Source organism: Malus domestica, chromosome 02, assembly GCF_042453785.1.
Source record: "Malus domestica chromosome 02, GDT2T_hap1".
Lineage (NCBI taxonomy): Eukaryota > Viridiplantae > Streptophyta > Magnoliopsida > Rosales > Rosaceae > Malus > Malus domestica.
The window spans coordinates 29426106-29440795 of record NC_091662.1 but is presented as its reverse complement, the minus strand read 5'-3'; the positions used below and the strand labels follow the sequence as shown (position 1 = coordinate 29440795).

The following is a 14690-nucleotide window of genomic DNA, read 5'->3' as shown; positions in this document are numbered from 1 at the left end:
CTTTTGATGTTTCCGAAGTGTCAAGGGTGAAAACGAGAAAAATAAATTTCGTGGTCAATAAACCTCTTTTTCTTGGTCAATACCTTCTTTTTGGCAAATTAAGAAAAATATCCCTTTGAAGAAACAAAAAACAAAGAAAGGGTTTCTGGCAGAAAGACATGGAGACGAGTTTCATCCGTCTTGTCTCCGTGTGTTTCCTACTCACCTCCTCCTTCACCTCTCCCCACTCTCTCCCCATCCCACCTCTTCTTGGAGTTCACCCACTCGGTCTCTCTCTCTCTCTCTCTCTCTCTCTCTCTCTCTCTCTCTCTCTCTATATATATATATATATGAAAATAAATAAATAAATAAATATATATATATATATATATATATGAAATTTAAATAATTTCTTCTCTTTTGTGGATGCAGATGAAAGCTACTATGGTTCAGAGGTGATCAGCTGCAGGGATCACTCCAAATCCTTCACTAGAGACCGTCTCAATGATGATTTCTGTGACTGCCTTGACGGAACCGATGAGCCTGGTACTCACTCGCTCTAAACTCTCAATTATTAATAACCCCTCTTTGAATTTTTGTTTCTGCATTGGCCTCTTTAAACTTTTCCATTTATCTTCCTGTCCCTAATTTTGAATTGGGTCACTCATTTATTGGTGAACGCCCAAATAGAAAACACAGGCACATAAGGAGATTGCAATTTGCAGGGACTAACTTTTGTAACTCTACTGACAGGAATATTTGATCGGAAATGCCGGAAACTTGCAGTCACTTAGGAACTTTTAGGGTTCAAATAGGGTAGAAAATATGACAATGTGACCTATCTACAAAAAAAAAAAAAAAAATCGAAATGGGGTGGAAAGGAAAGACTAATTTTTCTGGTGTGTAAATAAAAAAGAAAGTATGATAATTGGAGTTGGAGTAAACTGTAACTACACCTTAATAATATTAGTTTCGGTTCTCATTTCCAAGTGTTTCTTCCTACTATAAAGTTTTGTTTTTATGCTATGCAGATAATCCCCCTGTTTGTGTCCCCAGTAGTCATTTAGGCTTCTTTTGAATTTTTCAGGGACTTCCGCTTGCCCTGCAGGAAAATTCTATTGTTTGAATAGAGGAAGTACTCCGCGCTTCCTATTTTCTTCTCGAGTTAATGATCATGTTTGTGGTAAGTATCATATTTATAGTTACTTCTTTGCTTGAATCGCATATTTACTTAAGGCTTTTGTTAATTAATTCTATGGAATACATGGTTCATGGAGCTTGCAGCTTAATTTTTTCAACGAGATGAATTGATGTTGTAACATCCTAGAGATAAATAAGGGAAAACGGGATATCACTTCCCTTGTAGAGGAAACTTGCTTTAAAGCAAAAAGGGAAAACTCAAAACAATTTAGCACCCTCCAGAGGTTAATGAAAAACTTAAAACATAACTTTAAAAAATGGGTAACTGTATTAGTAGGATACGGCGGGGCCTAAGTCGTAGTTTACATTTTTATTTAAGTTGTGTTCTTTGATATTATTCTTTAAACACTAGTCTCCTCTATGAGGAAGTGACATCTAGTTTTCCCTTATTTATCGCTGGGGTGTTACAGATGCCTTGCTTTGTGGTATTGCTATACTAAAAAAAATGTTTTCAGTTGCTCATTGTATTTGAATAATTGAATTCTATACGTTTTTCTCCAGCTGTTAGCTTGTATATATGAACACACTTGCACACTCGTTTTGCTGTAATATTTCTTTACATGGTTTAAATATATGACTGCATCCAGTGTTGAGGATGGGCTTTCAGTCTGAATTCCGAAGCTCTCTAACTTTTGGCATGATATAGTCCCATTATCTCTAAGCTCTGACATCAGAAAATCCATGGCACTTAATTCTAAGCTCCGGTCTGGTCTAATCATGTGTTTGCTTTCCATATATAGTTCCATTATGCATTTAGATTTATGATGTTTGTCTGTTGCCATCCACTATTTACATAGATTGTTGCGATGGAAGTGACGAGTATGATGGTAGTGTCAATTGTCCAAACACATGCATCATGGGCGGGAATATTGAGTACAAAACCATCCATAGCTTCTCAAGAGTAGGTGGTCTTGGGCAAATTGACAGAAAACAATCCAAAAGTGGAGTTAATTTGGACGACTTGATTCAGAAGCTTACAGGTAATCTCTTCTTTCTTACTTGTCTTAGTATAAGCTAAAAATTATGTGTGAACAAAAGTTGGGGCTTTTCGTGTTTCCAGGTTTGAAGATATTAATCATCATACAAGTAGTTCTCACTATTACTGTCGTGTTTTTCCGGATTCTCCGCCGTCGTACCAGATCTAAAAGAAGACGTTAGCCTTGATGGTAATTCACTTTTTCTATTTTCTACTTTGGATAATATGATTCGCGACTAATCTTGTTGTTATCTCCTCAATACCTTACAAACATGGAATCAATATTTTCTCAGGTCGTATTGCCATAAATTGCTGATTTTTAATGGGATACTCCAAATATGTTCGAGGATTTCAATACACGAACTTGGCTTGCCTTGGGAGGGTTTACTAAGAGCCCTATATTAAGAGAGTTTATGGAAGCTTCACACTTATCCAGTCGTTCTACGGCAAGAGTTGCACTGCACATCAAATTTTCGTCCGGCAGGTGCACACTAATGTATCTGAAACTTAAACATGCAGTAGATTATGCTGTAGGGGTTTCTGTCATTGCTCAGAGTTGCGTCTAGCTTGTAAAGTAGAAGTACTCCTTGTTCCATGTGTATTTGTAGGCGCAATCTTTTTGTTCTCTTGAAAATTTTTGACCGGACAAAACCTTCGCCTTAGGCAAACGAATTGTTTACATAATGTCGTGTGGATAAGTATATGAAATGCTCTGTAAAGATTTACTTGTAAATTGCAATAAGCAGGTGAAACCCCTGAACTGTAGTCTCAAACTCTCAGGAGGTTTGTGTAAGGTACATAGTGGAAATTATGAGAATGCGGAAAGAAATCAAAAGAGTAAAAAGGTAAATTAAAAGGCATCCCATTTCATCCTGGTCGACTTGTATGCAGCTGAGATGCCAAGTCGGCGGGATTTCAAATCTATCTTCCTTTCGTGTCAACGTGACATCTTCTTATTGGACTGCCCTACATTTGACCGCGTGGCGCTCGTAGCAAAGATATTGTCGATGATACGGAGACATTGGCATAAAAAAAAGATGCATACATGAATAAATTGTGGTACTTTAATGCGTAAGCGGAAGTGAATTCTGATAAAGTACTACATATCAATGTCGTAGGCGAAAACTAAAACAAATAAGAATGCAAGAGATTTAACCTGGTTCCACACAAAATCTACGTCCACTAGTGAAGCACGACGATGAATTTCACTAAACAGACGATATTACAAAAGAGTGTTTAACTTTCACAACCCAAATGCTACAAACTACAAATCCTAAACCAAACGAGTAGAGAACTCAAAACAAATAAATGGACAAGATTCTCCCAAATTGTTCTCTAACTCAAAATGATTCTTACCAAATTCCCAAACGAATGAGCCATGAATTTGCCACACACTCATGACTCCAAATGGTGACCTCCACACAAAACCCAATTAGAGAAACTTCTCTAAACTAATGGTGAGGCACACAAAATAAACCAACCCCAAGGTCCTATTTATAATGCATAGGACTTAGGTTACAATAAGAATCCTAAATCTAAGTGGAAGTAAATCCAAATCCAAATCCCAATCAAATAGGTAATTAACAAAATCTCTCCACCAAGAAAATAATTCAACCAAGAAGTCAAATCCAAGCACAAATAGGACACCAAATAAAATAGGTAACACAAAGCTAATTTCTGCATCATCCTAATTTTGAGCCGTAAATCCCAACATAAATGTTATGCTAAAACCAGTTCAATAAACTCAGAATCAAAACGTAAAACAGCATTATCTTCAAATCCTTTGGTGCAAACATTACTCCTTATTGAATGTCATCCCAAAGCCAAGCGGATATAAAGGGTCTGCAGCATGCATAGGCAGTAGTTCAACCCTTTTAAACCATGTCACCCGGAGTCTACCCTCGAAGTCAAAATCTCCAAAGATTGCATCTACAATTCCTTCTCCTTCAGTACCAGGGAGCCAAGCAGCAAGAAGAGCATCCATCATTTCCAAGAGCCAGGGCTCTAAAACTAAGGTTCTTCCGGAAATCAGAATTGCCAAAACGGGAATTCTGTCAGCAATCGAGCTTATGACATCCATTCCATTGAACGGGATCATAAGTTCCGAACTGTAAGCCCCTAATGCATACGGAGCTTCACCAACAACCACGATCGCAAAAGAGATATCTTGACGCGCTAAAGTGTGACGGATATTTCTCATAAATTATTTCTGTATCATCTCCAACTGCTTTCTTAATAGCTTCCAAGATGGTTGTCCCTAAACATGTACATGTGCTAATAAGTTAGGGCAATAAAGGCATTGAGGGTAGACCTGTAAACGGGTCGGGTTTATTGGGTTTGGGTCGGGTTCAACCCGACCCGTTAAGTTAACGGGTCATCCGAACCCAACCCGTTAAGCTAATGGGTCACCCGAACTCGACCCGTTAAGCTAACGGGTCACCCGTTTCACCCGTTAACACCCGTTAACAATTATTATTATTATTTTTTTTTCATAAAGTTTATTTTTTGTTATTAAGACTTTACTAAAATTACTAAAATATCCTCAACTAACGGGTGCTAACGGATGTTAACGGGTCCTAACGGGTCTAACGGGTTGACCCAAAGTGACCCGTTATTTAACGGGTTGTTAACGGGTTCACCCGTTAGCGACCCGACCCGTTAAGCATCCACCCAAATACAAATATTAACGGGTTGGGTCGGGTCGGGTTAACGGGTTGGGTCCAAAATGCCAGGCCTAATTGAGGAGATATAACAATGCTGATTTACAGGCTATCAATTTAAGCCTAATTAAGATTATAATATCCGTTAAAAGTAGCAATATATAGCCAGATTTCTTCAAGCACAAGAAAACACAACTTCTACGTAGGCTGTTGTAATGGTTATTGAAAAGTTGAAGAATTCTGGTTCGAAACTTGAGAATTTAAAGTTCTTAGAAAGGGAAATCGTAGTCTTGTTAAGTTATATTGATCACAATTAGTCTCTCAATTATAAAAAATTAATGGAAATAGCCACATGATTCCATACCAATAGTAATCGGGCCGCTGCTACCTTGTCTTGTAGCCGTCCATCCTCCACATTGATTTCCAAGATCATCGGCATGTGTTTCAGCAACAAGTATTCTGTTAGCATTTCTTTCTAATGGAAGAAAAGGTTTCATTGGGTCCTTTCCGTTCTTCAAAAGAACCAATGACTTGCGAACTGCTTCACGTGCTAGATCTCTGTGCAGCTGCGCCCAAGAATCATTGAAGTTAAAATTAATTCACTAGTACTAACTTGATTCAAACTGGTTTTGTCAGATGTTCACTGATCATGCACTTTCAAATGGTAACAGGCAAAGCTTGTGGAATGTGTTAGGTTTTGAACTTACACATATCTTGATAAGGATACCTAAATGTGGTTTAAATTGATTGTGTGGCCATATGAACAAACTATTTTCCTATTATTTAGGATTTGGGATCGTGATACAAATGAGGTTAGTCAGCCTCATTCGAACGTGTAAATTAATGGGTATTAACTGATCCCACGATAGCTGGGATCACGTTAGGAGTATACTCTATAAATACGAATGTCCCTGCTCATCAGACACACATTCACTCGGTCACTAGACCATCACTAGTATTGGACATAAGGACTGTGTGAGTAGAAGACGTTCTGATTGTTTTCTCTTCGGTGCATTCATCTCATATATATATGATTATTCAATCACAATTGACCGACACTTATATGAATGTTGTGATCCAAGTCTGAGACTAAATTCTAATCTAATATTTGGTATCAGCGCCAGAGAGCGGGCTTGTACGTACTGTCACGTGATGGGTGGGTCCCCTTGTCCCCGCGCAATGATGGTGGGTCCCTTGGCCCTGCGTGGTTGCCGATGTGTGGATCTCTCATGTGTGACCCACAAATTAGGTTCCACGTGAGGGGATGTGTCAAATCCCACATCGGTCATAGAAAAACAAAAGTAATAGTTTAAATATTTTAATCCCACTCTAGCTAATACCTAGTCATTTTGAGATAAAACAACAAACCTGATGGATTGTGCAGGTGGTAATTATCAAGTTGAGGATAATATCGGTGTTGTTAAAAGTGGGACTTCGGCCCATCTCTCTGATATTTTACATGGTACCAGAGCCATATTAGTCTCACTTGGATTTGTTTTCATTATTCCAATTTATATCAATACATCACCGTGCATCACCTGTCTCAAACTACATCAAAATGGATAAAGGAAAGATCTCGGAAAGACTCTGTGATTGCACGAAATTGTGATTCATCCATGATAACGTGCATATATTTCCTTTGAAAGAAGGGAATATTTTGAGTGTTCGATTTGTGAATTTGAACATAGTATTTGGTGGAATGTTGAACAAATTCGATTCTTTTAATTACTATTGTCGTTGATTATATTTTGATCTTGGGCAATATAATTCTTCAACTAATGTGTGTGAGTTTTCTTTCCTTTTCTGGGATGGATTGCTGTGTTTCTGTGGTTGATGGATTGAATTTGGGTTTTGGATCTTGTGAATTCGAGTTTCAAATTCCCAAAGCTTCTATTGCCTTCTTCCCTAGAAAGCCAGCAGAGCTTCGTAGAGAGGAGGCACGCGTTTCCTGGGATGGAGTTGGTCGTCCGAAAATTTCATTCAATCAGTTGAATGCCAATTAAATATGGCCTGGGACATTTTCGTTCAAAGTGGTTAGTTGAACACAGGCCATTGATTGAAGGGCGTCACTGTTTTGAACTGGGCAGGTATTTCTCGACTGTTTCACACCTCCATTTGTGTATGCAATCATATACTGCTGCAAGATGGATGGAGCAATGGAATATCTAATCTTTCTGTGTTTCCACTATATGTTTGCAATGCACGCTTATATATATATATATATATATATATATATATATAGGGTAAATTACACAGTAGCCCCTTTAGTTTTGAGATCTATTACAACCACATACAACATCTTTAAAACATTTCACTTTCATACCTGAAGTACTATTTTATTTCAATATAATACATCCGTTACATTTTTCATCAATTAATCTGTTAAATGCTGACGTGGCTGACAAATGTGTGCCACGTGGCAAAAATAATAATTTTTTAATTTAAAAAAAAAACCTAAATCTTCTAAATAAATTATAAAACTAAAAAAAAAAAAAAAAAAATCAAAAACCAAAGCCCACTTCGTCTTCCCTCCCTCCCTCCTCCCCCCCCCCCTAAAAAAAACCCAACCTGCAACCTGCAACCCAAAAGAAGAAGAGGAGGAAAAAAAATAAAAAATCATCTTCATCTTCCCTGTGGCACCCATCGCGCACCCACCCCCTGCACCCACCCTCTTCCCTCCTCTACACACCCCACTGCACCCATCTTATTCCCCATCTTCATCTTCTCCGCAACCCAGAAAAAAAAAACGTCAGAGACACCTCCCTGCAATCCCTACCCCTGCAAACCAAAACCCAAAAACTTTCCCACCCTTCCCCCCACCACGTGACCTACCTCAGCCATTATCCCCCAACCCCCCCCCCCCCGACCCTAACGAACTCGACCACCACCATCCTAGCCCAACCAGAAAAAAATTCACTCCCTTCTTCCCACCCTAAATCCACCACCATGAACCTGAACTCTCCGACCTCGTGCACTGGAAGCTCGCCAATGCAAATGGCTACCCCCAAGGCTGCATCTTTTGAACCCCCTTCTTCTCGATCTGGTCACAGCCTCCGACCCACCGCTCCTAATTGACTGGAGCTCACAGGCCCCGCTCCGAATCGACTGTGTTCCCGACTGGCTTGGGTTTAATTGGCATTTCTGAATTTTTTGTAAAGATGTGAAATTGGTGTTGCTTTTGTTTTGTTTGATGGATTTGGATAAACAAAGCAGGGGGTTTGAGGAGGAAGACGGCGGCGGCGGCACACGGGTGAACTGGAGAAGAAGGGTGAGGGTGACGGTTTGTAAGGGATGGGAGGTGTGGGTCTGGGGAGAGAGAAGGGATGGGAGGGTGAAGAGGGAGGAGATGGAGAAGTAGATCGGGGTTTTTTGGGTTTGTATGGTTTTTGAATTTTTTTTTAAGTTTTATAATTTATTTAGAAGATTTAGGTTTTTTTTTTTTTTTTAAATTAAAAAAATTATTTTTTTTGCCATGTGGCACACATTTGGTAGCCACGTGGCACAAATGTGGCAGTCACGTCAGCATTTAACAGATTAATGGATGAAAAATGTAACGGAGGTATTATTTTGAAATAAAATAGAACGTGAGGTATGAAAGTGAAATGTTTTAAAGATGTTGTATGTGGTTGTAATAGACTTTAAACCTGATAGGCTACTATGTAATTTACCCATATATATGTATGTATGTATGTATGTATGTAACCTTGTTCCCTAATTGTTTGTAATCCTTGATTATGAGCTAACCTTAATAAAGTTCCAACATTATGTACCAAGTAGGCAGCTATGCATGGTCCATCAGTTGGTGCTGTTGAGAATGGCATCATTGATGATAACCCACTTTAAGATAGCCATGTAAAGGGAGTGTGGATTAGCTCATACAATTATCTTTGTTATGGATGAGTTTGACTTGTTTTCTCTGGGAAAAACAGAGATTGCTTTATAGTTTACTTGATGCAATGCGGTTAGTTATATCTCAAGCTTTTGTCATTGGTGTGAGCACTAATTCTGATGAGGGAGGTTTATCGGAATTGAAGGCTAATGCTTGAGCTTCTCCGTACTTATCATTGCTTATTCATGGATGGAACAAAAGAAAGCATTCAGTGGCAAGACATTATACAAATGAATGAGGTTTGTAGTAATTATGGCAAGACATTATACAAATCAATGAGGTTTGTAGTAATTATGTGATAATTAAATATTGGTTCTTATGTAATGCGTTGGTCAAGTGGTTATGTTTATAAGGAGGTGATGAACATATGAATTTTAAAGGCATGTGGAATTCATTCAAGGCTAATTTATGGCATGTATTGGAGATGTTTCCTTAGGAAGAAAATAATTTTTTGATACATTTTTTGAAATAATATATTAACAAGTGTTTGCCCAAGTGGGAGAATTAGTAAAAGAAAATTGAGCTTCACACTCATTAACTTATTTGCAATAAGTGTATAAGTTCTAAAAACTTAATGGGAGTTGTTCTTGGGTTATTCTAATCATATTGTTAAGAAGGTTTTGGGCATTAAGTTATCAAAGGGTTATTCTATCTTAATCTATTATGATGGTTGTACAGTAAAGAATTAAGGCGGTTTAGGTCTCTTGTTCAAAAGTGTGACATAAATATGCATGATCAAATGAACTTGTTTTCACGACTGAATGAGTTTTGAGGCAATTTTGAGTTAAAGACTGCTTAATTGGTTTTGACCAATGATTATTTTATGATCGGTAGGGTTTGGGGTTTACCTCACTGATGTTTATTGGCTTCTTCAGATGGTTGCAATCATAGCTATAAAGTATTTTGCGATAATATTTTGTTCACTGACCTTTACTTCTTCAGGAAAAATCTTTTGAACGAGATTTGTAGTGCAAACTTGTGTACATATGTTTTTCACCAAAGTGAAAAGACTTCAGGAACTGGATTATGTAAATTATGGTTTTAAAACTTGTAACATGTCAATATTCTTTTCCAAAGAGAGAAATACATAAATGGTTTGAGATTTTTTAGGGTATAACATTTTCAAGAGAATTAAATTGACCGCTTTCTTGTCCAAAGACTTGAAATCTTGTCTGTTTTCTTAATCTTTTACATGACTGTTATAGATTAAGGTTACATAATCTATTTTCAAAATGATGGTTGTTTATGTTTCTTACACAAAGGTGTAACATAAACATGTATGAATGATGGACGTGAAATATTTGTCCATAAAGGAAAAGGTGAAGGCAGGAGTATCCTCTCACGAAGCCCTTGGCTGTTGGAGTGTTCAAAGATCATGTCATGAATATGAGAGTCATTGACTTATTTGATTCAGCTGCTATGTGGTAGTAAAGGTTGTTCCTTTCATCTCAATTTTCCATGTGTTTTGAATAAGCATGGACTAATGTACGCGTATATTTATATTATCATGGCAATTGATGAGAATTGATTGTTTCAGTTATTGTATGTGAATACAAATACATATACGTGTGTGTGTGTTGAAATAATGAAACTGAGAGCAGACCAAGGATTAACAAGCTGAATTATTTAAGCTTTTCATTGGAGCCAAATGAAGGCTTTTCAATGATGTTTGGTTTGATCAGTGGGAGTGTATAGGATGGACATTTTAATATGTTTGTCTGCTCCATTAATATCATGCATGAATAGTTTTGGAGGATGTGATCTCAGAGTGTTAGTACAATTTATGAAGTACAAATTTTCTGGGGTTCAAATCTTTGAAATTATTCATGGCGCATGAGTTGTTATATGGTTGATTTGACTCATGTGATCACAAGGGATTGGTTTAATACATTGCACAAGGAACATGATAAGTGAAAGTTTAAAGTGGGAAAATGTTAGGTTTTGAACTTACACATATCATGATAAGGATACTAAATGTGGTTTAAACTAGGAGTCGTGGCCATATGAAAAAACTGCTTTCCTATTAATTAGGATTAAGGGAACGTGATACAAATGAGGTTAGTCAGCCTCATTCGAACGTGTAAATTAATGGGTATTAACTGATCCCATGATAGCTGGGATCATGTTAGGAATATACTCTATAAGTACGAATGTCCCTGCTCACCACACACACGTTCACTCGATCACTAGACTGTCACTAGTATTGGACATAAGGACTGTGTGAGTAGAACACGTTTTGATAGTTTTCTCTTCCGTGCATTCATCTCATACTTCATGGCTTCCTCAGGTACGTGTATATGTATATGATTATTCAATCATAATTGACTAACACTTATATGAATGCTGTGATCCAAGTCTGAGACTAAATTCTAATCTAACAGAATGTTCAACGAGAAGATTGTAAGACGTACTGAGCTCAGAAGATTACCATGCAATCAACTACGTCCTGCAAAGTTTAAACTTCACTCTGAGTATTCTTGCAATAGCATCATCTATCCTAGACATTGGTATCTCCCTGGATTCCACAAGATATATTAATTCCTCGATGAATTTTTCATATCTGAAATGCACCATGACCTGCACGCATACCTACCCAATCAGACAATGTAAAGATCAAGGAAAGTGAATAATTGTTTTGGCCAATAAGCTTGGAGTGTTTATACCATGTCTATTCCTGCGTTAATGGTTAAGGAAATGCATAAACGATAGTCTGAACCTTCAGGTTCGCAAAGTTGGTCAATTCCTTCCCAGTCAGAAATCAAAATTACCTGCAGCAACAGTAGATGCCGATGTTTACATTTAATAACGGTCCAATTAAACTTTGAGATGAGAAATTATGCAGATTATATGGTTTCCTCACCTTAAAACCTAGCTTATCTTTCAAGATTTCTGTAAGGAGAAAACGGTGACCATGTACTCTATCTCCATTCCAGCTGTTATAGGAAGCCATAATAGCAGTACAAACTCCTTGAGAAATACAGTCCAGATAAGGTTTCATATGAATCCTCTCTAAATCCTCGTAAGATAATACAGCATTCCCCTCATTGATTAGCAGTACAAACTCCTTGAGAAATACAGTCCAGATAAGGTTTCATATGAATCCTCTCTAAATCGTCGTAAGATAATAGAGCATCCCCCTCATTCCCCTCTTCCACAACATAATGCATGGCACATGCAATAGTGTTGTTGCTGAAATATAAAACGAATTAGGAGAAAATTAAAAATATTTAAGATTATGGTAGGCATAAGAGTGAGTGTCAGAGTGAAGAAATGACCTCAAACATGTCAACGTTCTTTTTCCAAATTCTTTGGAACAGAGAAAACGTACAAGTGTGTAACTTATCAAACTGAGATAAATGCAAAATGTTCCATGAAAAAGAAGCATGAATAATAAAATATCGACTGATATAACTCCTCTCTCCCTTCCCGCTATAAAAGGGTAGCGCTCTGGATGTCCTTGGGGAGGCTGCCCCGTTAAGCCTGAAACGATAGATGTCATCTTGCATACAATTTCAGTGTCTTCACTGTAACTCTCGTAGCAATTTCCCCATCTCGGATCTTTGCATACCTGTCAAAACTCTCGGAATCCATTCAACTGAATTTCTTCACAAACCCATCCAGTTCATGCCTCATTATCATGTCTAATATATCTTAAAATGAGCGATTTCAAAATTCATATATATTTGAAAATTAAAATCCAAATTCTAAGATCCAAACAGAGCCTGGGTAAGTACTTATATATTGCAAATTGACACTAAATTCCCAATCTGATAAACTGCATTCTGAATATAAAACAGATAAACGTAATTAGTACGGAATCTATAATGACTTACAGCCACACAGGGAGCGATAATATACTGAAAACCACAAGCCCTGGCTTCAAGAGCAGTTGCCACACCAATCCTTCGAACCAAATCCGCATCTCTATAACACAATTCAAAAGTTAAACTAGAGGAAATGAAGGAGGACTACCGAAGACTCATCCCTTTCATTTTGGTTTAACCAAAATATGATTATGAGTCTACAATTCAGTAATTTAAACCAAACTATAATCCATTTGTTACAATATAGCTAGGTCAGGGGAGCGAGGTGTTTATAGAGTTGACAAATTAAACTCGGGTTATACCATGGGTGGTTCAGTAACACCACGTAACAATATTACAACATTGAGGAAAATTTAAAACAAAAATGAAAGACAAACTAATTACCTGGTGGCGCCAAGACCAACGTTGTGAGGGAATATAGTAGCACCATAAACATTGCCGTTGCCATGAACCGCATCAGTCGCATATATGAGAGGAATCCCAGGCCTCGACGTTAGCGCTGACCTCTGAAGCCCATCCACCATGTCCGCCCATTCTGACGGCGAAGCCTTTTCACAGGGCACGTTGCCTGGAGCACTGAATGTACTCCCTGCCAACCCCATAATATAAATAGCCCTCCATCAATTACTATATATATATATATATTTGTACACCTATGAAGTGGTCTCTAACTGCAGCGGAAGTGGCGACCTGGCGCTCGATTAGGGTCATCTGGCCAACCTTGCCTTTCAAAGTCATACGAGGCAGGAGTTGTTTGACGCGAGCTTCAACGTGTTCCTCTGCTACTTTCGCCATATTCAACATCTTAGCTAGCAAACCTTCAACTTAGATGTAGGTTGGTAAAGGCAGTTCAGACCCGAAATATAGCTGTACTAAGCTAGTTCGATGTTCTATATATGCAAGGTGCTCGTACTTCAGTGAGCTTCGGTGTTGAGAATGGTGGTATAGACTATATATAGTACTCAAACTTTGTGAAATTTTACTCTTACTACTGGGAAAACCAACGGCTCAAAAAGTCAAAAGGCGGCATGTCTCCTGTCTCCGAATGCATGTCCCCATCCGTGTCTTCTATCTATTTGTTCTAGGAGTAATGCTAGGAAGATCAAATTACAAACCAAATAATGTGTCATCAATATGAAACAAGCACGTTAATCGATATTTAATTAATAATTCAATTATCTACAACCACGTCATTTAATTTGCACATTTGATTTAAAAAATTTATTCTCTTTAGCATTACTCTTGTTCCACACATGATCTTGCATTTAACAAAGCACTGACATTGTTAAGCCTTATTAAAATATAATAAAAATTAAAAAAAAAAATCTCATATGTAGCCACTTAGTACTACGGTCTAATAGTATTTCTCTTCATTTGTAAGCGAGAAGTTTTATGTTCGATTTTTGCTAGCTCATTGTGAGGCTAAATTCATCCCCTCCCCCTTAGTGTAGATAATATTATTCATTCAAAAAAAAAAATCTCATCTATAACCTAGTTCACCAGAGCATCTCTTCACTTGTAAGCGAGAAGTTTTAGGTTCGATTCTTGCTAGCTCATTGTGAGGCTAAACTCATCCCCTCCCCCTTAGTGTAGATAATATTATTCATTCAAAAAAAAAATCTCATCTATAACCTAGTTCACCAGAGCAAAAAATAGGACAAAAAATCTTGAAGATGACATGTGGATTTTTTTTTTCTTCTGAAGAAGACAAGAATGCCTCAATAGATGGGCAGGGCACATAAATATTCTCACGTCCAACATCTTTGTAGGCTTGAGCAGAAGACTATGATACCACCAAGTTTCCTACCAGCGGCAAAGAAGAAATGTCAAAGACATTAAAGATAAGAATAATTGTCAAATCCTATCTTTAATACTCTTCAATAGAGATGTCAAAAGATAAATGTCAAATGTTAATTTGATAGTTGACGTAGCAATGTTAGATTTTCTCTTCCTCCAACCCATATGTTTTTTTTTTGTTATAAATGATATTTGTAGAACCTATTTTTATAATTAAATAAATAAAAATAAATTTTCAAGATCTATAATTGGTGTACTAATGAGACGCACACAATAAAATGATTACAAAATTATTTTACAGCACATGTTCTCATATGTCAATCCACATATGATTGACATATCAGTTGGAGTTTATTCCTACCTTC

The 14690-nt window shown here is 37.4% G+C and overlaps 3 protein-coding genes across 3 annotated transcripts; 1 reads left to right on the top strand and 2 right to left on the bottom strand.

The window, feature by feature from the left end:
* Positions 1–73: 73 nt before the first annotated feature.
* LOC103408264 (glucosidase 2 subunit beta) lies at positions 74–2888 on the top strand. Its single transcript, XM_008347124.4, has 6 exons — positions 74–267; positions 412–525; positions 1067–1162; positions 1977–2159; positions 2240–2345; positions 2449–2888. Exons 1-5 carry the CDS (start codon positions 159–161, stop codon positions 2335–2337), a joined length of 600 nt encoding a protein of 199 aa, XP_008345346.2. The 5' UTR covers positions 74–158; the 3' UTR covers positions 2338–2345; positions 2449–2888.
* Positions 2889–3950: 1062 nt separating this feature from the next.
* LOC139191685 (uncharacterized) lies at positions 3951–11654 on the bottom strand. The gene is made up of 5 exons (XM_070812681.1): positions 11565–11654; positions 11368–11472; positions 11171–11281; positions 5204–5381; positions 3951–4288 (listed from the first exon to the last, which is right to left on the bottom strand). The coding sequence occupies exons 1-5, from the start codon at positions 11652–11654 to the stop codon at positions 3951–3953; spliced, it is 822 nt and encodes a 273-aa protein (XP_070668782.1).
* On the bottom strand, positions 11107–13323 carry LOC103407347 (uncharacterized). Its single transcript, XM_070812677.1, has 6 exons — positions 13182–13323; positions 12913–13117; positions 12538–12628; positions 11565–12272; positions 11368–11472; positions 11107–11281 (listed from the first exon to the last, which is right to left on the bottom strand). The coding sequence occupies exons 1-4, from the start codon at positions 13321–13323 to the stop codon at positions 11922–11924; spliced, it is 789 nt and encodes a 262-aa protein (XP_070668778.1). The 3' UTR covers positions 11107–11281; positions 11368–11472; positions 11565–11921.
* Positions 13324–14690: the final 1367 nt, after the last annotated feature.